Below are 22,151 nucleotides of genomic sequence, written 5' to 3'. Positions count from 1 at the left end.
AAGAAAGTACCTCACCTAATAGCTAGGCTTCTCAACCAATTATAACACATCAACTACTGTAATTGAGCATTTTATAATGTTGCAAATGAATGTGTTTGTCTTTAGGCCTATTTGTAATTTCTCAATACTGGAAGTAAGTTCTGCAATAGCTAGCCTGGGCAGTAAATTGACAAGAGGGGCAGTGCATCAAAAGAGGGGCACCGTATTAAAACCTTGCACCAAACATGGCATCTGTGGTGCAGCTTGCTTTTTGGCCCATTGCCAAAACTAAAAAACAAACCTCACTCCCACTCACTGATTCATACCGTTCCTCTGTGAAACAAAGAAGCAAAAAATGTATTTTCTTCGTCCCACTTTTTTCTTGAAACCCTTGCCACACTGAGAACAGTTACTAATAGAACTAAAATGTGAAAATGAAAATCATTGCTACATGAACAGCTCTAAGCTCGAATGAATAGAGCAGTTCATGTTGTTGCAGCAACTATAAAGATTACCTAGAGCAATAGCCAAGCTATCACTGAAATCATTTTCGGATGATATCTCCAAGAGGAGACGGGCGCAAACTCCGAGTAATCTTGCAAAGATCTTGTCGTTTAAGAATCATTGATCAAAGCATAAGTTGGTTCATCAATCCAATTTTTGTGTTTGGCACTAGTTTCGGGGAACGGACTCTGTGGCTGTGTTGCTAAACGCATGTTTCTTCATTTTATAAAACTGCAGAAGGGGAGAGGAGGGGAGGGGGCTCAATTTTCTGTCGTGGCAGCAGAAACGTTGTTGCCCCATGTCGCTTGTGCGTGGGCTACAGAGTGCTGCCCTATGCTACCCTTATGCTACTTATGCATATCAGCAACTCTTTAGCAGCCTTGACCCCCGCCCCCCCTCACCCCCACCCTCTGTCAGTCCATGCCCCACCCACCCCCCAACCCCGCACCCCCCCATCCCTCACCAGTCCCACCCGTTCTGGACCCTGGCGTCCTGCTCCAGCCAGGCACCTGCTCCCTGGGTGTCCCCCAGGCCGTTTCCCCTGCAGGACGTCAGCCCCCTGGACGCCAGCCCCCTGGACGTCAGCCCCCTGGTCTCTCAGCCATTTAGGAGTTCTGTTCCGCTCAGCGGAAGACGAGGATCCGGTTCCCCGCTCCAGGAGAAAAGCATTTTAACCGCTTACCATAATAAACATGTGCTGTAATGCATTTTCATGTCCAAGCCCACATTAGCAAGCGGCAGTTGTAATTTTATTGGTTGGATAAACCCGAGAATAAATTTTTATTGGCTAAAAAATTATACGCGAAATCCATAACTATGCTTTTTAGGGCAAAATTGCCACCTTCAAATGAATCACTCTATCGAACAGTTAAAAAGATAAAGCTTCTCCAGATAGCCAATCAAAGCTTTTAAATAGTAAAAGCAGCAGCCAGCATTGTAGGTTGTGAAAATAAATCCATATTACAAATTGCTTTAGTGAAAACTGGATGAGCAGCCCATTTTTGTATTGAACTTTCCTCCTATTCAGTGACCACACTGGGAAAAGGATACTGATGCCTGAAAGATCGATTCCATCAGAGGTCCCACAAGGGCTGTACCGTACAGCTCTATGAAGCTACTGCAAGGTGGACCGAAATGTATTGCGAAGGCCAAAGTGAAATTGGTCTAAAAATACGATGTTTATCGTACAGATTTCACTAATTGCACCAAGTGATGAAAATCGCAGGACCCCCTTTTGCCTCCAGAACAGACTGAATTCTTTGCGGCACGGATTCAACAAGGTGCTGGATTCCACACGGACTCGATAGGGTCACTGAGTTCTTTTAGGTTTTTTGGCCACACCATCATGCTGTGAACCTCCTATTACAAATCTCCCCTCATCCCAAAGGTGCTCTGTTATAATGAGATCTGGGCACTGTGCCGGCGATTGGAGTAAACTGAACTCACTGTCATGTTCGTGGAACCATCTTGAGACGATGTGTTCTTTGTGACATGGTGCATTATCCTGCAGGAAGCATCCATTTGAAGAAGGGTAGGCTGTGGCCTATGACAAAGGGATGCAAATGGTCAGCAACAATGCTCAGGTATCATGTGGCATTCAAGTGATGCTTATTTGGTATTAAGCGGTCTAACGTGTGCCAAGGAAACATTCCTCACGCCTTTACACCACCTCCAGCTTGCGTTTGCATGATGGATCCATGAATTCAAGTAATTAACGCCACATTCTTTAAGAGCAGATGTGCCTAATAAAGTGACCACTGAGTGTGTGTGTGTGTGTGTGTGTGTGTGTGTGTGTCTGTGCATGTGTGGGTATGTATATAGTGTGTGTGTGTGTGTGTGTGTGCATACAGTACATGCATGTACAGTGTACATGCTAATCTTTTTGGCTTTTCATACATTCTTTGGTTAGCAACTGTGTCGCTGTTAGCGATCGTTTACGATGCACTGTTTCTCAGGTCATTATATAAATGACTTCAGCTGGGTGCTCTTGAAGTCAGTGGTACGCCGTGCGTGTGGCGTGCCATCTCTCATGAGGTGTCAAACGATGTAGCCAATCAATTTCTCCGAGCTCGCTTCGCTGTGCTCTTTACTGATTCTGTGATGGCATCATTATTTCTGAAGGTGTAGACCTTTGGATAAGCCATCAAATTAGAGGGAAATGATTTAATGATGCACGGAATCTATGAAATAAAGTTTGAGGAACGCGAATAGTCACTTTCCAACCCCATTGATCTTTATTTGACTTGATTGGTTCCACTGAATGTAGTGATTATTACACGGCACACTGTATGGAATACGTAGGAATGGCAGGACTAATTAACATGCATGTCCCTAGTGCGTCTGACAGGTCTGCTCTAACTGGCCTTCAGACTGCAGTGCCTTGCATGGCCTGGTTCATCTCTGTCTGAATATAGTTTAGACTTGGAGGATTATAGATGCAAGAAGTAATAAAATCATGATGATTATTACCTCCGTAACTGATGTGGACACAATAATGGTAGTAAAATCCTTTTAGGAGGGAATTGTGCAACAGATTTTTCATCTAAAATGATTCATATTTCTTACGTTGATGCAAATGAATTATATCTAGAGCTTGTAGTTTTTTGTTGTGAACAGCACCATGCTTTTTTAAAAATAAAAAATAAAACTAAGTACATTTTGACAAGCCATTTACTGCTAACATTACTGTCTTTGTGTTGCAATTTTTTTTCTAATTTTTATTTATTTATTTATTCATTTATTTATTTTATCATCTTTTGTATTCAGTCTTTATATTAATTTCACAAATCTCAGTGGATGGAAGAAGGTGATTGCCTTGCTGTTTCACCTCTGGGACCTTGAATTTAATTTATCCTGACTACACTGTAATAAAATTTTTATATCACTCCTTTATTAGGTGTTAATCTTAGACTAGCTCTTTCTCAGTCCAGGGATTATCTAATAATAACCCTAATTAACACTACAGGCCTTATTTAGGTAAAACACTTACAAACTCAGTTGTGTGGCACCACATTGCTCCTGGCAGTGAATGCAATTTAGAACACTGGCACATTCAGTGATGTCAGTGTGAATAGCATGTAATGTATGTAATGTGTATGAGCTGCTTTTCCTAGAGATTCCAGGCCAATAGTTCAAAGTTATCATGCTTTTCCCATATAAAATGACCAATGTTTTTGGTGTTTGTTTATATTTGTGTGTGCGTGTGTGTGCGGTTGTGGTTGTGTGTATTTGTGTGTGCGTGTGTCTGTGTCTGTGTGTGTGTGTGTGTGTGTGTGCGCGGTTGTGGTTGTGTGTGTGTTTGTGTGTGTGTGTGTGCATGTGTGTGTGTCTGTGTGTGTGTGTGTGTGTGTCTGCCTGTGTGTGTCTGTGTGTGTATGTGTTTCAGCTCCAGCAGCAGGAGGAAGCCTTGCGGTGTCTGAGGGAGGAACTGGGGCAGGAACACGCGCGCTACCAGGACCAGCAACTGCAGCTTAACAAGCTGAAAACGTACATGGAAAACATGGAGACCGAGCTGGAGAATCTGAGAATCAAACAAACCGGTGACGCCAACATGGTAGGCTCACCCTGCTGTCAGCACGCTCCAGTACTGCATGCTGTGCAACAGTAAATCCAGCGAAAACCAAAACCGCGCAATGGCTGTCTTACCGTGTCCAATAGGCAAAGATGCAGGGCAATTATATACTTAGCAAGATTTCCATTCTCAGATTTGGCTGTATCGTGACGGTGTGTGATACCGCGGTGTGATTTTCACATTTGTGCTGCAGATTTTTGTCCAAAACATTGTTGGTAAATGTCAGAATGTGTATCGTATGTGTGCTGACAATTTGTGGCGTGTATCTGTTGAAATTAATCGAGGAAATACATATGTCCAGAGCCACAAGTGCATGCATTAGTTGCATTAAGATGTTGTATCTGGTTTTTAAATTCATGCCATTAATGCAAAAAGAAAAGATTTATAAGAGTATGTATAATTTGATTTGGAGATTTGTAATCTGTCATTGAAGCGCCTTAAAACCCAAGCTTTGGGACTTGAGAACCATTAGCATGTGGCTATTTGAAAAAGGTTAAGTCTGAAGATGCACACAGATCTTGCCCTAAGTCCACCATTACCATTATATAAAGTTGTGGCTTATTTGCTTTCCAGTTAATGACATTTTTTATGGTTGTCTTAGATCTGGACATTATGGAGAATGTTAGCATTAGAGAAGTGAAGAAACCCCCAAGTGTGTTCACCAATGGAGCCTTGGCTAACTATGAAATTAGGAGCAAAGTTGGCTCCTTGTGACCTGACAAACTTCAGTGTGCCCTCTGCTCTGCATGGAGCCAATGGAAATCAAATAGCCCCGGGGCCATTAGGACTGTTGCTTTGCCTCCAAGCCTGAGGAGCAAAAGACTAAAAAGGCTGATTTTAAGCTTTCATTTGTTTGTCTTCATTAGCGGCAACTTGTTTTGTGGTCAGTGCTAGTTTTAATGAAAGGCTGGGTCTTTCAGAAGTTTGTTTGTGGCTTGTTGGCATGTTGAGAGGGTTATACATAAATACATTTTTTTTCTTTTGCTGGATTTGTGAAGCAGTAAAAGCTTAATTGTAATGTATATATATATATATATATATTATATATATATATGATGATGATCTTCCTTTAATGGAATGTTCTCAGTCATGATAAAATGACTATCAGGCTTCCAACATCCTGTGTATTTTTGTAGTTCTGTGGGAGCGTAATGGCCTGTAAGCAGCCGTTAAAACCAGACGTGGGATAAAGTGCATTTAGATGCAGAGGCATAGCGTTTTTGGCATTGGAATGCACTTGAAAATGAAAAATAAAAGTTTAATGCTGCCACAAGGTAATGCAAACACAAAATTGTTTGATTGCTCACTTCAGAACGCATTTCAGTTGACCGAACATAAAAATCCATCAAAAAGTGGCCGATAACACCTCCATAAACCATGCAACTTTCATTGGGGGAAGGAAGCGATACTCAAACTATAGTAAATTTTAATTGCTAGAGAACATTTTTTTTTTTCCTTCAGTATTTAAGTGTAACATTGGCTATACAGTGCATGGCAAGCATAACAAAACAGGAAGCACTCTGTGCTCCATTTTAATGGTTTCTATAAGGCAGCATTAAAATGGCTATTTGTCTGCGTAATTATGGCCTCATAATGCTGGACGGATAGTGCAGTAGAAATGAGCACTCTTTTCTCAGAAAGTTAACGCTGTCCCTACATTTCTGTGTCTCGCACGCTTCTGAACTCGGAGCTGTAGAATGTCATTCGCTGGAATGCCAGTGTCTCCTTGATTCAGTCAAGGTGTATTTGCAAACCCCCCACTCTGCTTAAAGGATTTCATATAGGAGTAAAACGGGTCATTTCATCAAGCGTTTTGTTGTGGCGTTCTCGTTTTTAATCTCTGACGTCTCCTCCACTGCCTTCTACTGAAACCATCGCACATTCTCATCGCAAAAAAAACATTTAAAAATCGCATTTCCCATTTTCCGCTAATTGGAAAGCATGCAGAATATAATGTGCGAATGTGCGATGCTAAATCATGTAGATTTGGGTGAAACCCATACACACAATTCTACAGATAAGCAATGAAGCAGTGTACTTCTGATAAACAAAACAAATGGAAAAATATGTAAGAAGTAAATATGGCTGCGTTGTATATCCCTACTGAGATAGAGTTAGAATGAGGCAACATGAGAAAAAAATAATTAGTGATAAAAAGAATGTCACGGTCACCTTTATCTACACCATTATAAGTCAATATGTCAAGATAAATGTGTAGTAATGTTTGTCTAATAATAATAATCATAATGTTACGTGGCGATGCTGTCGCAGTATTTGAATACCCACATCGCTAATGGCTGCCGGATTGTTCTTTGTTCTTGCAGTAATGTTCCTCGTTGGGGCATTAGCTTCTTCATCCCTCCGAGGTGGAATATGGAGGCAACCTGCCCGAGGATTATTATGAGCGCAGAAATGGTCAAGCTTGATGAATCCAAAGGAAATTGGCTTTGAAATGGCCTCATCTGCTGGGGTCAAAGCCATTACTTGATGTATGGTATAAGTGGATTTTGAGTGTGGCTAAATTATTTCAGAATTACCCCAGAAGACGGACGTTTTGCAGCTTGACTTTGGAATCCAAAAAAAAAAAAAAAAATGATGCTCATTTATTCGTAATTGAAACAGTAATATTTTAATTATTTGGCTGCTTAAATGTGGTTCCTGATGTATGTGTGTGGATATCACCACAAATGAGCCAACCCTGGGCCAGCAAATGGTCCACAAAATGGCCTAGAAGGCAGCCATTGTGTGTAAGGGTACAGAATATGGAACGGCAAAATGGCTGCATGTTTCCGCGGTATGCAATTGGTTTGAATTTTATAAATGTACTCAAAATGGTTATCAAATGGTTACACACTGAAGGAGAACAACCCATTTAAAAGAGTTTGAAATTCAGACATACCAACACATTTTCTTTTATTGGAACATAAATGGACTTAATTGGTCCACTTGTGAACCACGTTTTGTTCCAATTTATCTTTTTTTTGTTGTTTGTTTGTAGGTTATTTGCGAGTTCCATATCTAAAACATTGTACAATACTATATCGGTATAAACAAAAGCTTGCGGATCAGTTTCACTTTATGTAAGTTAAAGTTATCTCTAGTCTGGTTTTCAGTAAGGCCATAATGTGATGTTAAGTGAAGAGATTGCACGTACAGCACAATCCCCCCCCCCCCACCTCCACATGGAACCCTGCTGTTTCAACAACATTGTGAAGTTTCTTCATCTGCACTGGCCATGCTCCCATCCCACGCAGCTCATTAGCCTCGGCTCCTGTGGTTCATTTGAGAAGGTAGGCAAGAAAAAAATAGGGGCTTTTCACCGGCTATTTAAAAAGGGGTATCAGTGTCCGCAGTTGAAAGATCGGGAGAGGCGTGTTTTTGAGTCTGGAGGATGAAATCTCAGAGATCCAAGAAAAACACAGATGTCGGCTTGGAGAAGTTCCGGGAAGCTGAATCGCATCTAAAAGGCGTCCAATTTGGGCCTAGCAGCAACTGAAAACAGAGAGCACCACACTGAAGAGGCACAAGAAAAGACACTGGAAAAATAATGAAATACTACAAAGGAATGAATGTTTCAGTCCCGCAACTTATTTCAGAAAACGATTTTGCTGGTGCAAGTGCTCAAAATGTGTATCTTTCAGACCAGTAGCCATTGTGTCGCACACGGGCATAGAGAGATGGTTCCGTGTCCAATATATATATATTTTTTTTCTTCTTTTGTTTCTTTCTCTCATCATGGGCATCTCTGTCCTTGAATCATATCATCTGTCTCAGACACATAGCTGAACAACCATTTGTGTATTGTTAGCACAGTTTTCCACCCCGTTACCAGGACTATAGGCATAGCTTCCAGTACAGGCTGCACTTGCGACGAACAGACACATTTACAACGTGAAGAAACAATCCCGCAATCTATGCGTCCCCTGTAAGCCTACTCTAAATGGATAGGTTTTTGTAAACGTAGCCATTCAGCTCAGTCTACGTGTTTATTTTATTTCGATTACGTTTATGTTTTCAGATGAGGTGTTACGAAGGCTCGCTGACGAAGCAGAAAGGCGAGCTGCGAGAGGCCGGAGACTCGCTGGCCGCCTGCAGGGAGGACCTCCAGAGAGCCCGGGAGACCATAGCGGGCCTGCAGCAGGAGCGGGCCGCGCTCAGGGACGAAGCGGAAGCCAAGGTAAGGGCTTGCTGCCTGAGCTCCAGACCGCGCCGAGCAAGCTGAACGGCCCGTCTGTTCGCGGCCCCCTGCTGCGTGCCACGAGGCGCACGTCGGAAAAGAAACTTCCGCTCGCGGTGCCGCGCGGTTTGAACTGGGCCGGAAAGCTCGTGGCTAGCAAGAAGCTGCAGTCGAGGCTCATCTGAAGATTGGATTAGGGATTTATCGGGATGATGGAGTCAAATAAGCCGGTAGAATAAGCCGGTAGGGGACGAGAATTGAGTCATTCCGTATTGATTGTAAAATTCAGTTTGAAAAAAATATATATACATATATTTTTTTTTATTGGTCCCAAAATGCATTTATTTATTTATTTATTTATAGTATTAGGCCTTAATTAAGCCCCATGCTTATGTTTATGTCAAGATATTGCTTTACAAAGTTGAATACCCCTTGGCAAGGAAATAGGCAGAGAAATGGCAATGTGTGTTCCCTACAGTACAGTAGCCCAAGCTACAGGGAAGTTCTGCATTCTCATTGGTAACACAACCTGTTTCATTCATTTTTTTTTATTATGTTGTTTGTTATGTTGCTGTGTCTCTCCAAGAGAAGATTATTCTATTCATGTTTTCTGTTTAGTCTCACTGAGGTGCGCCTGCTGTTGCTATAGACAGTTGGAGTTATGGGCAGGAAAAAACAGTTGGTCTCCAAACGCTTCCAAGAAGTGCTTCTGTTGTTCCCCATCTCATTTCAAGGCAAATAACTATTTGTCATTTTTCCCTTTCTTCGATGTTACTTGCTGGTTGAGGGAATAGTACCCTCAAACCCAACCCTACAGGTGAGTCTGGACACTGTTGTCCCATTGTTTAGCTCTCCTACTGCTGTAGCACAGTGAGTTAGCGACCTGTGTCTAGAGAGCTTCAACTTCAACTTACATTGCGTTTAGCAATAGGCGGCCTTTGAAAATGACCCTACTACCCTACTGGTTTTCTTCAGAGGTCTTCAAAAGGTTAGGAAAATATATAGCTGCCCCCTATATAGAGAATAAGAGAGAACTCAGAAATGTCCAGCAAATAAGATATTTGCTAAATACGTATCAAATTAAAAGATAAAATGATTGATCAGCTGGCCAGCAGTAATATAGTTTATTTTAAACGATCATGCATTTTATTCCAAAAACCTGTCTAGTACATGGTTCTGCATGTGTGTTTTCATTAAGCAGGCTCTGTAGATGCTATGATCAGTCAAGGAGACCGTTAATGTATAAATGAAGGATAGGAGATTGAGAAAGGTAGAAAAGCCCTGGTCTACTGTACACCAAGGCTCCCTCGCCCAAATCATGTGGGGCTTTGTTCCTGGAGGCCACCAGACCACATAGATCAACTAATCACTGTCTTGATGGAATCATTCGGCTTTCCTCATCACTTCTTAGCACCTGGGTGGTTCAAATAGGCATGACACAGGGGACACATGAAGCTTCTTTCACAATCATAGAGGAAGGAACTGGTAAAAAAAAATAAAAAATAAAAAATACAGTGCATCCACTTTCCTAAAGAACATAATGAATAATTAGCAAGTTTCCCCATGTCTATTTGAAACATGTCCATGTGACCCGTGGTACACGGTACATTGACCTTGGGAGAAATGAAAAGGTCCTTGCGCTCCATTCCTTTGCAGCGGCTTTCTTGAATGTGGACAGGATTGCGTTCGCGTTAGCGGTGGCTCCTTCAGGGACCTACGGCATATTGTGTCTGTAAGAGTAGGTAGGGAGGCTTGTGTATTGAGATGGCACAGAATACTGACTGGCATGTTTTACAGTCCACTTAACGTTCTTTCATGGCAGAAGTATAATATAGTATAGGATATGACAGAATATGACTTATTCACCCCTGAGAGAGCTTTAATTGCCTGCAGCTGCAGCACCAAGCGTCTTCACCACCGCATATTGTTGTATTCTGTTCATCGCGCTGTAGACTTTAAGTCAGTACATGACTCAGACCATCTGACTGCGTCCGCCATGAAAAGATGTTGATTTCTCAAATTTACGATTTCCAAGACCAGTCGCTGCAGGAAAATTAAAAAAATCCAAACTATGAGAACTGGATATATCCAAAAGAGCTCCAGGACTCTATAATTTATGTGGTCCAGATATTGGTTGTTGTGGTTTGGCCATTCAATAAACATCATTTGTTTACCCTGTAGAGCAGTATTCATGATTTATCATTGAACAAATGTTATTAAGGCATCAGTAGTCTCGTTTTATACGCCGTGAAATGGTTACGTGTACTGCTTCAATTAAAATATCCATTAGTAGTATTAATAAGGAATCTCCTGTGCTCCAGTGGACACCAGTAATGCTGCTTTTCCCATTAGGGAAGCAGAGAAATTGGTAAGAATATGATGAACTTGTTTCATAATTTGTCTACTTGACAAAAGTGGATATTTAATTCAGAACCTCTTAGTGATAAATATGCATATTTAAATGACTTTGGACCCGTAGGGTGTTTTAATTACTCGGGGACTGTAAATGTTTAAGATGATGTTTAAGAATATATGTTGGTATTACCCTAATTTTCAAAGTATTTATTAATCAAACCTGAGTAGCTCATACATGATGCGCATTCTGTAATTCACACAGTCTCGGCGCGGAAGACCACGTGTCTCACTGTAGGTTGTTTTTACCGTTCTTAAAAGTTTTGGAATTAGATAAATAATCAAGTTTGTCTTTTTTTTGTGTTCGTCTCTCTTTTTTAAAATAAAATTCCCCGCGCCTTCACATTGTCAGTCGTACAGATACAGTTCCTTGAGGAAATGTGCTCACTTTTAGGAAAGCGTCGGGGGGGGGAGGGGTGTTACAGTGCCAAGCCTGCTGTTATCAGACAGCGGGACGGTGTCTGAAGTCTCCTGGCAGTCTCAGCCGTACCTGGCCCGGATGGTTCCTGTCCCATCTCCAGTGCACACAAAGCAGCCGCATGGACAGCTTGCGTCAGGACTGATACTTCTGGGTTGCTGTGGCGCTCTCTGCGAACCCCTCTTCCCTCCTCCCCTGTGAAACCAGTACTGTGTTTTGGGATTATTATAATGCAGAAGCCCAAGCCGCGCACTGATGAAGCCTTGGGAATGACGCCTCTTATTTCTGAGAGAATTGCATTTAGTTTCCTGCTGCTAATCTCTGATTGCCCGGTACTGGGAACTGACACATCGTACAAGAGCTGGGCTTTATTTATACATCACCACGGTTGTCTATAGATATCATCCCCCATTCATCTCATTCGGCATTGTAATCCCCCCAGATGTCGAATATTCCATCTGACTTAAATAAAATGACACAAATCACTGTGGAAGGCGCAGTGTGTCTTGGATTGGAGGGGGGTGGTGGGTGGTGTGTCTGAGTTTACAAGGCAGTTTGTGCAGAGTCTTGGTGCTGTAGATCAAGTTCTACCGTGCGGCAGAAGACTTAACATCTGGAGCCATGGCGATGAAGCCGCGGTGCCAAAAAAGCACTGAGTGGTAGCACTGAGATCAGAGACTTTCAAAAGCCTTGCCTCAGTTCTGGTAAGATTCCCACAGACCAAACCTATTCACTTGTTTTGTAAGGTGGGGTCTTCTTGACTACCCTGTCCCCTACCTGCAGATTAGGATGGTATGCAGCTCTATGGGAACTCATTGATATGGTAATCTGATCAGTCCATATGTTTAGGATTACTGGTATATACTGTATAGTTTGATATCACTTTTTACGAATCAATTTATGTTTTCTGCTGTTTTACGCATTTTGACTCGAATGAACTTGCTGCATTGCGCGTTGTTAAATCTTTTTCGTTTAAGTTGCTCCAGAAAACTGAAAAGCGGAGCATCCATTATGTCGAGTTTGAGAATAATGTAAAGTGCGGGCGAGGTGTCAATACCTTTGAAGACCGTGACTGAGGAATGAATTATTCCTTTGATGAAAACCGCAAGTAATGTTTGAAATAATACAAATTTGAATACATCTCAGAAGGCTATTGATCCTCCCCTCTGCCATAACAGAACGTCAGATGAAATTTTAGAATATTGAGAGGGGAAAGCACAACAATCTGTTAATCAATATGTTCCACCTAGAGTGTGCCATAGTGGAAAAGAAAATTATAATGCGCTTGTGTGTTTTCTTATTTTTATTATGTTTTTTTTTTTTCTTTTTTTTTTTTTTAAGGCATTGTCTCCCAACCTCCCCGGGGAGCCGTGCAAACGCACTGGAAAAGAAAATGCGAAATGTTGATCTGTTTGAAAGAGGCTAAGAAAGCATGGTGCATAAACACAATGGCCATGTTCCCCCGCGTTTCTCGGAAAGCGGAGTGGGTTTTTCTAAAGTGGTGTGTAGTGCTCTCTGCGTGGTATTATAATTGAAACATTGTAGCGAACCGCAAGACTAGGGTGTTTTTGTTTCTTTCCCTGCTCTCCCCCCCCTCCCCCCCTCTCCCCCCTCCTTCCCTTTCCTTTTTCCTCCCTCTGTGCGTATGTGTGCATGCGTGATCTCTCTCTCATAATCGCCTCCCTTTAATCTTTTCCCCTCCGCTGTTTCATTTTGCCTGGCTGTGTACTTGCGCATACGGAAGGCTGTTATTGCCTTTGGTTATTAACCAGGAATGGATTTGGAAAAAGTAATTTTGCGGCGGCTTGATGCGGCAGAATAAGCTGTCAAACATTATAGCAGGTGACAGTGTGATGTCCTTCTGAGCAGGCGCTGCACGCGGCGTGCTATAGCTGGAAGGTTAGAGGTAATCAGAGAGGATTACCAACAGCAGCCTTTATTAAATATCTTTGTGCTCCCTCTGCGGATGTGACCAGATAATATAAGCTCGGTGGAGGGGGCGGGGGGCTGGGGGGCTGGGGGCCGGGGTGGCTGGGGGGGTGGGGGTGGGGAGAAAAAATCAGCAAATTATTAATAAGCCAAATGGCCGTCCTGAAAATCCTTGCTAAAGTTCGCCTCCTTCTATGTCCCGGGGAAACGCGCTTCGAGCGCCACGACGGCTGAGGGTCGGCGCGCTCCTATCCCGTGCGGTCCTGGGCGTGCGCTGAGGTGTACCCAGCGTTAGCGCAACCCCACGGCACGCGCAACAGTTCATTTCATTAGGAAGCGTAGCATCTGCGTTGAACGAGCATTTAGAAGAATCTGCGACACATAGCGCTTCTTCCTATAAGCTGTCATGGTCTGAAAGTCAGTTGCATATTGCATTGCTCTGTTATTCATGGTGGGGGGGGGGGGGGGGGGGGGTGGATAAAGCCAATAATAAAGGAATTGAAATCTGGGTACCTTGCCTGTAGCACTCCTCAGCTTTGTTTTCAAAAATGTTCTTGAGCACGCCAATATTTAATGGTCCATGGAAACATAAAAACCGGTGGAAGTGTGGCCATTTGTTTGAATCCTATTTTTGTGCATTCAATCCAGTGTTGGGTGTTATAGCCATGGACTCAAGCTGATATGTCTATGAAAACCTAACACACATCAAATTACTCACATTAGCCATTTGACTATAAGTAAATGTGTTACTTGTGTTAAGTTCACTACCAAATCCTGTAGAATGCAGTTGTTAAAGTTTAAATATGCATATATGTACTATGTGTATGTATGTATGTACCTGCATGTATATATATCCTCTACATATAGGCTTGTGTGTTTGTGCATTTTTGGTACTTATTCTCTGGCTGATTTCTTTAGAGACAGGGTTTTGTCTCCTCCTTTAGGTCCATGGTTCTGGTTACAGTGGTTACAGTGCGACAGCTATCTGTAAAAAAAAAAAAAAAAGGAAAAGAGGGAGAAACAATCTAAATGTTAAGCAGGTTCATTCTGCATTACTCTCCTTGGAGAAATTAAACCTCCGCTGCTTTTGTCAAGTTACCATTGTTCGCCGTGACACACACGGAAACAAAAGAAAGATGTGTAATTCCTTCTAATCATAACATCTGTACTGCTCCGCTATTTACATTTTCCTATCGAGGCGAAAGAGAAATGTTAATTTTAGATGAGTCTTTTTTTTTATGACTGGTAATTACTGTCATTAAGAATGCTCGGGAGACTGCGGAAGCTTTGACTGAAATGCAGTTTGACACGTTCTATAATTAATGCTGAATTAATGCGTTACTTTATGTGCTGCGGGAGGAGAGGTCCTTAACGGCTTTGAAAGGCAGCCGGCGCCGCCAGAGTCTCGGCGCACGGAGAGGCTCGCGGTTTTCAACGCCCATCGGCGCTCGACAAGCCCCCCTCCCAGCCAACCCCCCCATCCCCCCGCCCCCCTCCGCTTTTGTTGTGGTGATTATGCCGACTGCGCGCGCGACGGACGCAGGGAACGCAACCTCGGGAACGGCCGAGCCTCGCTCGCTCGCTTCTCCACCGCACAGCGGAGCCGGACGGGTCCGGCCAGCCGAAAATATGAAAAATTCATGCGGCTGAGCCAACTGCCCCATTTTGAAATGAGTTAGCTCATCATACACTCTGATTGGTTTTTTTTTTTTCTTTCCCCTCTTTCTTTCCCAGTTCCCCCCCCCCCCCCCCCCCCAGAAGAGCCTTCCCCAGGTACTGTACAGGCACTGAACACTGAGAAAAGCGCTTATGCTAAATAAGCAGCTAGCCTACTTCGCGCACTGAGAATAACGCGGGGGGGGATGTCGTGCGCGGAAAATTGAGAAGGAAAATTCGGTCGCATTGAAAACAAAGTTGGGGGCACTCCAAGAAAAAAAAAAAAATTTGGCCGGGGAGTGGAGGTGGCGCGATTGGGCCCCCGAGATGTCGGAGTGGCATTTAGCAACACGCAGTTCCCATAACCAGAACGCAACGCCCACGCCGATTGTTCGGCGGACATTACGAATTGAGCCAGAAGGTGTTGCTCGGAGTGTTACTTCCAAGCATTATTAAGGGGCGGTTTTGAATGCATGAGCCATCCATGGCGCGAGCTCCTGTAATCTGTTTTCTGTGCTTTAAAACAGGCAGAAGGTCTGAAAACCGAACAGGGCCTTTTGAGAGAAAAGCTGCAGGCGGCAACTGCAGAGGTAAGTACTGTAAATTAAAGCCACGTTTTGTCATTTATTGAAACAGCGAGCCTTTTCTCCTCTCAGAGTGGCAGGACATGGGGGGGGGGGGGGGAGCGGTGCGGTGCACTTTGGGTATAAGATGTACAGTCACGTCACCTCGCACGGTGTGTCTGTGGCTGCGTTCAGACTTCATTTAATATGTCTGTTTGATCCGCGCTCGTGAGCTTACCGTTGGTGATTGTGAGGGGAAGGAATTTGCTGTTTGACCCTCAGTGTCCATGCACATTTCATTTACACGTTTTAGGCATTTACATTACATTTAGCATGTAGCTGTTATCCAGAGTGACTTACACAGCTTGCATTATTTTACATGCTTAGCAATTAGTTACAGGTCGATATTTAGCAATTTAAGTCAAGTACCTTGCCCATGGTTACTACAGCAGTACCCCAAATAGGTATCAAACCTACATCCTCGTAGTTACAAGCCCAGTGCCCCAGCCATTCTTCTACACTGCCATCCCAAAGATTTAATGATCTGGGTGCGAATTGTGGCAGTGTGACATGGTGGTTAAGGGCCTGAACTGGTCTACACAGAGGTTAGGGTTCCAGTTCTGGGTGGGGCCCCGCCATTTGCCAAAACACTAATCTGGAGTGCTTTAGAAAGTATCCCTCTGTACATATGAAAAACATATATGTCAAATATATTATTTTGTTTTGCTTTGTGTGTTTGTTTCTGTTTTGTCTATGCTAATGCTAATAAGCATCGTACACACTACTTGCTTGAGTCAGGATTATGGAAATCTAATGTACTTAGTTCGCCTTTTATAAATGTCTTCTTAGAAACTTAGAAACATATGTCTCCATTAAATGTGAATTTTTTTGAAAAAACTTTTATTTATTTATTTTTGTATTGAATAATCAGGTTCTGAACCTTCTGCATGAAATAAATAAATAAGTAAAACTATGCAAAGTGGGTTTTCAGTTGGACACTGAGTTTGACAATGAATACATTATGTGTAATTTATTCTATATCCCTTCTTGTAACAAGCATTTATAACTTGCTCTTGTTGCATGGGCTTTTAGAAAGTTATAAATATTTGTTATTTATTAAGCATAATTAATATTGCGGCACGGTTACATCTGTGCAGTTGCTGAAAAAACTGTGTGTAAAGATTGGTCGAAGACTAAATGCATACACACACTGCCCGGCACCCTGATAAATCACTAAAACTGCCGTGTCTTTAAGTTTCCATTTTTCAGTCGCACTTCTTTAGCGACAGTCCAGATCTCTTCCCACCGTTCAGATAAGCAGACACAGCACGCCGTGCCGTAAGTGGGATTACTGAATCTGCATTAATATCAGTCAGTTTGTGCCCACGCTCACGTCGCCGTGGACTGTAATTACAAGCTCATTAAACTGTATATATTTGCATATTATTCCACAATATTCGCTTTCTGAAGTTTAGCGAGGTTAAAACGGTGTTTCTGCTGCGCTCTTATAAGATTACGACGCCTTGGTGTGGTCACTGTGCTTTGACTGGAAGCATGTACAGTACATCAGAGGACCCCTAAGTGGGTGAAAAAAGGGCAATTAGATAAATTGAAAATGGCAATGAGTTTGAAGGAAAAGCCATCGCCTCGGTGTACGTGCGGAGGCCGTAATTCTGACCGGGAGCGTCTAGACGCTCGTCCGCGCGATCGCCAGACCGAGCGGAGATAACTCACTGTTTGGAAGGACCCGCAGAAGTATTAGCGACGGCCTATTGGAAGTAATGAATGGCCTCTGTGGCGGCGAGACCCCGCGCTCGGCGCTAATGTGCAGAACAGATGGTTCTCTGAAGAGCGGGCGCGCGGGCCGAGGACGCGCGTGCGATTGGATTTTAATTAGACGGCGGACGTGAGATTCGGACGCGGGTATTATTTCTGCCGCCTTAATGTAACCCGGGGCGACTGCGCTCGCTGCTCGGGCCTAATTCGGCCGCGGGTTTCTGCCCTGGCCTCTCAACGTCTCCGGCGCCACAGCGCCGTTCGGATGTTCTATCTGTATATTTATTTCGTCGTATTTATTTCTTTATTTATTTTTAGCGGCAAACCATCCGCGCAGTTTCTGGGGTAATTGCGCGAGCGCGTCGCTCGCCAACGGCCTGGGAGCCAGCGCGCCCGTCGCGCTAATGGCTCTGTATCTCCTCGCGCGTGGCCGCTAATGAAGTCCCCTCCGCCGTCGCTCAGGCCAGGAGACATTCAGGCCTCCGCCTCTGTGCGCCCGTGTCTGAGGCAGAGCCCTGAGTTCGATTAAACTCGGCCCTGGACTGGCTGGGGCCGGTTTTTGGCGGGTATGCTAAAGGAGTCCGTCCTTTTTCGCGGCCCGGGCCTGTGAGAGCTGACCGAAGCCTGTCCTGTCTTCACGTCCCAGGGAATCTGTAATTGAACGCACCTGATTAGAATTATCCCCTGCGTGGCGATGGGCGCCTTGCGCTCGCTTTGCATAATAAACTAGCGAATGTAAGGCACAGGGAAGCTTGAGGCATTCCTTCTAGCATATTGAATCAATTAGTACCATGTTTGAGGAAACCCTGATTATTTGAAGGTGAGGAGAAAAATGACTTGATTCTTTACCAGTTGTAAAGGCTGCTATTAGTGCTGGAGATAGAGCGTATTAAGAGGGGTTCATCTCACCCTTTGATCTCTTCCCCCCCCCCCCCCCCCCTCCCCCCCCCCCCCAGCTGGAGACGCAGCGGCTGGCCGCGGAGCAGGCCCTCGAGGACAACGCCCGCCTCCGCCAGGAAAGCGAGTTAGCGTTCGCCAGCGTCAACCGCTGGATCAAAGAGCAGAAGTAGGCGAGACCCCGGCTGCACACAAGCGCACGCACGTACACAAATGCACACACTTCCCAGCATGCTCCAGGATACAGGGCCTCCCTCTACCTGTGGCCGCTGTTTGGCGTGTCAGTATGCCTCGCAGCTCATCTCTTTGCACAGCCCTCCAGCCGCAGTCCTACCCTTGGGTCTTCCTAACCAACAGTGGCAATTCCTCCTCTGAAATGGATAAGCCAATCATAGGAAATTGTTTGCACTGCCGGGCGTATTGACAAGGAATCGCGGCGAATGAGGTTAATAAAGCGGCCCTTTTTACAGCGGGCTGCAAATGCGGAGCGTCGTCTGTTTTATTAAGATGTCTGATGTAATGCGCGAGAAGGCATTTTGCTCGCGATGGCCGACGTGGTTCTGTGGAAATCTCCGGGACCACCCACGTCTTGTGGTCTAATTGAATGGATGGAATAATAAAAGAATAAGATTAATTTTGGGTAATTAAAAAAAAAATGAATAAACCATAAAGAGTCGGAGCCATTATGGGATGTAGTTTTTTTTTACAGTGCATGACTAATTCAGCAAGGGATCTTTATTGAAGTTGTACTTTTCTACCCCCTGAATTCTGTATGAGAGTTCTTCTAGTCCGATTCAGGCCCACTCATTGTGCTTTTGTTCCACTGATTTTAACTGCTAGTTTCTGTTATACCATTTAAGATCAATCAGGGCAAAATCGATTCCGATACGCAGCCGACGCAGTCTTTGTTCGCCCTTGTTTCTCCAACTCTCTTTTTGTAGTGATTCTTTCCTCAAGATTATTATCCTGAAGATACTAGCTTGATCCGAGGAGCTCCCGCTCTCGTTGAATCGTTTGGACGGTTGTTCAAAACGAAATTGCGGAGCCAGCCTGTGTTTATAAACCCCCGTGGTGCACAGCCCCCGTGAGCCGTGGGCAGAACAGGCGTAGGTCCCACACTACGCGAAGCCTCTGCTCCTAAGTTGTTTTTCTTCTTCCTCATAATGATTTCAAGCAAATGAATATGAGTCTAGCTAAGAAAAGTTTGAGCCCGCTTCTCGAGCGCCTGAGGCGTCTCTCTCTCTCCCCCGGACTTTGAAACGATCTGCGGACATTTCGAGCCGCGTCCGGGCCGCCGCAAGCCGAACATATTAAACGCGCGGAATGTGTTTTTGCACCTGTCTGTCATTTAAATACGAAGCCGATAGCTTACGTTTCACTTAAGCGAGTGTTTATGTTAGCAGCTTTGGGAGCGTTTTAAGATTGAACGTTACAAATCTTTGTCTGCGTTTCGTACAATTTGAACGTCAGCGGCTGCACCTCAAGTGAAAACATTTCATCGGTCAGTTTAACGTGTGTTTTTGCTCTTATACTGTGACACACATTGACTTTGAGCTTCTCTTTCCTCCAGAAATGTGAATCATATGTTATTAATTAAGGTTTGTTTTTTGTTTTTTTTTAATATAAACTGACCCTTCAATTTCACTACACAATCACTCAACAAAATACAGTGAATTTTAATAAATGTGCCCTTTTATGTCTTTGCTCATTTTTGATTATGTATTCTGTGTGTGTGTGTGTGTTGTTTTGCGTTGCATTAGGATTGCCAATGAATGTCTGGCTGGGAAAATCAAAGAGCAGAATAAGCTTCTGACCCTTGTCAGTGCAGAGAAAGAGTAAGTACATTCATGCATACATGCATACATACTTACATTTTTCATGCCGTCTGTCTTGCATGATGAACTGTTTTCTTGCTGTGTGAATGGCTGATTCACTTTAGGCCATGATAAATCAGCCAATTCCAATAACTTTTTTTCAGATTACTTCTGGGATTAATTTAATAAATTGTATGTATTCATTTGTATAAAATCCACTTGCCCTATATTCTTTTATCCACATTTTGGTGTATTTGCTATTTTTTTATTCAGGTGGCCCGCCCATCTTTATCAAGAACATTAACCAAGAGATAGAACTGTTTGTATCATCAGCTAAATAATGCAGTGGTACAGCTATTTTGTGGCTGTAGTCTTGGTTGCCAAAACCTTGGTCAAATTCAGTGCAGATCGTCTTCTCAGTCCGGCATTTCAAAAGGCAAAGCGTATTAACCATGTCCTCTGGCAGTCTTCTGCCTCAACGCCTTCTTTAAGAATATGACACAGGGCTGGACCCTTGCGTTGGTGTGCAGAGAACTTTCTTCTCACAACTTTTCCTTCAGTGCTGTACAGATAAAATGAACAGTTCCTGTGGTGTGTGCTTCTTTAGTGAGGACCTATTTCTATATCACCGTTGGGTCACAGTTAACACTAGAATGGCCAAAATGTCGCCTTGTGAAGCTTTCACACTACAGTTTCTGTTTGCATAAAAGATGCATTTTTCACTCCATTCCCTCTCTTCAATGTATGTATTATTCCTGTAGAAATTCACACCTACATTTCCTATGATAGTGAATTAAGGGAATGTTGTCTACCTTGTAGCTAAATAGAGGTGTTATTATTATTATAACATGCTTTAACATTAAAATTCAAATTTAATTTCATGTACAGCGCCAGGTTGTTTGGCGCTGTTTGTTTTTAATCTCACAAATTAACCCGGCTTGCTTTTGATGTGTGAAGTCCAGTATGATAACAAATGTGGCGATAGCTGGCGTGTCTAGTGTGAATTGCTGGCTACCACACTGAATAATATTCGCAACAATTGTTTTACTGTACAAGCTTGTTATATATTTTGTATTCCTGCTGGTGGAATCCTGTTTTCCCACACTTTTATAGTTTGTACTGATGTTAATAAATGACAGCAGCCTAGCTATGTGTCAGGTTGTTGGCACAAAAATGAATGTTAGCTTTTTTGGAAAAGGAATACAGTCTACAGTTGTGTAAGCAGTTGACTGGGTATCTGGTTTGCTAGTTATCTGTGATATCATGGAGGGATGCATTTATTTATCACCAAGCAATGAGCAATATACTGTATTCATTTGGTTGTGAGTAATTATTGGCTAGCAGGTTATCTAGCTAGCTGCATTAAAAATGAAAACCATAACATGGTGAATGTGTGTTGCCGGGGGACCACATCTTGTGTGCAAAGAGTTCAGAGAGAAATCTCTTGGAGTCTTACTTGTCACATACTGTAAGGAATTGGCAGGTAGGTCTCAGGGGTGTTAGACAACCGTCATCGCTTGCCGATATTTAAATCTTGAGTATTACTTTTTTTTTGTTGATTTGTGATAGCATCACAAAATTGAGCAGCATTTTCTTACCTTCACAGATTTATATGAATTTATGAGTGAGTATAGGCTACTTTTCCTTTTCTGTGGAGGTGTATACCTGTAGATGATGTGATGATCCGTTCATCCTTCCTGTACTGTACATCAAAAGGAAGCTCCAAAGTTTTCTAGTTTTGAACGCGACACAATATACAGATAATGGTGGGATTTAGTCCGTGCTTTAGAAGGAGTGGGTTAGTTTCACTGAAACTTTACCCAGCTGTGCTCTCTAATTTGACTGCTTGACAGCATGGAACAACTGAGAGGAAATGTATTATTGAGGCAAATTAAGTGAATGTTAATCAAGCAACATGCATTTAAAAATGCAGCCGCTGGTGCACATCCCTCAGGGATCATGCAGTGCATGCATTTATACAGTATTTAGCTGAAGTGCTGTGGAATTTTTTGTCACCACACATACAGTATCTCTGCACTGCACTTTGTGATTAGAGTAGATGACTTTGTGGCTTTTCTATTGAGAAGACCCTGTATTTCCTTAATGGTAGCTTTATATAGTGCCTCAAGTTTCCACTGTGTCAGTTTATGAGCACAGAATTTGATGTGCTCTCACATCCGAGAATATGTGTTGTCTTTCAAGTACAGGTTATACAATTGTAGGTATTATGGATGTTCGAAAATTCCCGTGAGTATGCGTTGGTCTTAAAGGCTCTTATGTTTTTGCCTTATTTTTTTATTGTTATATCGTCACATTTAAATTAATTCCTAGTTTGAGGAGTCTTCACAGCACAAACATGCTAAGCTTGCAACCAAATGCCATTCATACGGAGCTCAAAAGTAGGTGGAGTGACTGTATTTTGTTGTGTGCATGTCTGCTTCCAAGGAACACAGTG

At 43.2% G+C, this 22,151-nt stretch overlaps 1 protein-coding gene across 2 annotated transcripts in view; it reads left to right on the top strand.

Moving 5' to 3' along the window:
- The window catches only part of LOC118226517 (trichohyalin-like), a 126,063-nt gene that overhangs the window by 87,007 nt on the left and 16,905 nt on the right, over nt 1–22,151 (top strand). For both annotated transcript variants that reach the window (XM_035416228.1, XM_035416229.1), the window contains 5 exons: nt 3,869–4,036; nt 8,073–8,231; nt 15,174–15,236; nt 17,942–18,051; nt 19,643–19,717. In XM_035416228.1, the coding sequence (XP_035272119.1) occupies nt 3,869–4,036; nt 8,073–8,231; nt 15,174–15,236; nt 17,942–18,051; nt 19,643–19,717 (575 nt within the window). The remainder of the gene's footprint in view (nt 1–3,868; nt 4,037–8,072; nt 8,232–15,173; nt 15,237–17,941; nt 18,052–19,642; nt 19,718–22,151) is intronic.

This window comes from Anguilla anguilla, chromosome 4 (genome assembly GCF_013347855.1).
Source record: "Anguilla anguilla isolate fAngAng1 chromosome 4, fAngAng1.pri, whole genome shotgun sequence".
Taxonomy (NCBI): domain Eukaryota; kingdom Metazoa; phylum Chordata; class Actinopteri; order Anguilliformes; family Anguillidae; genus Anguilla; species Anguilla anguilla.
The sequence above is the reverse complement of the archived record's forward strand: the minus strand, read 5'-3'. Positions and strand labels throughout refer to the sequence as shown.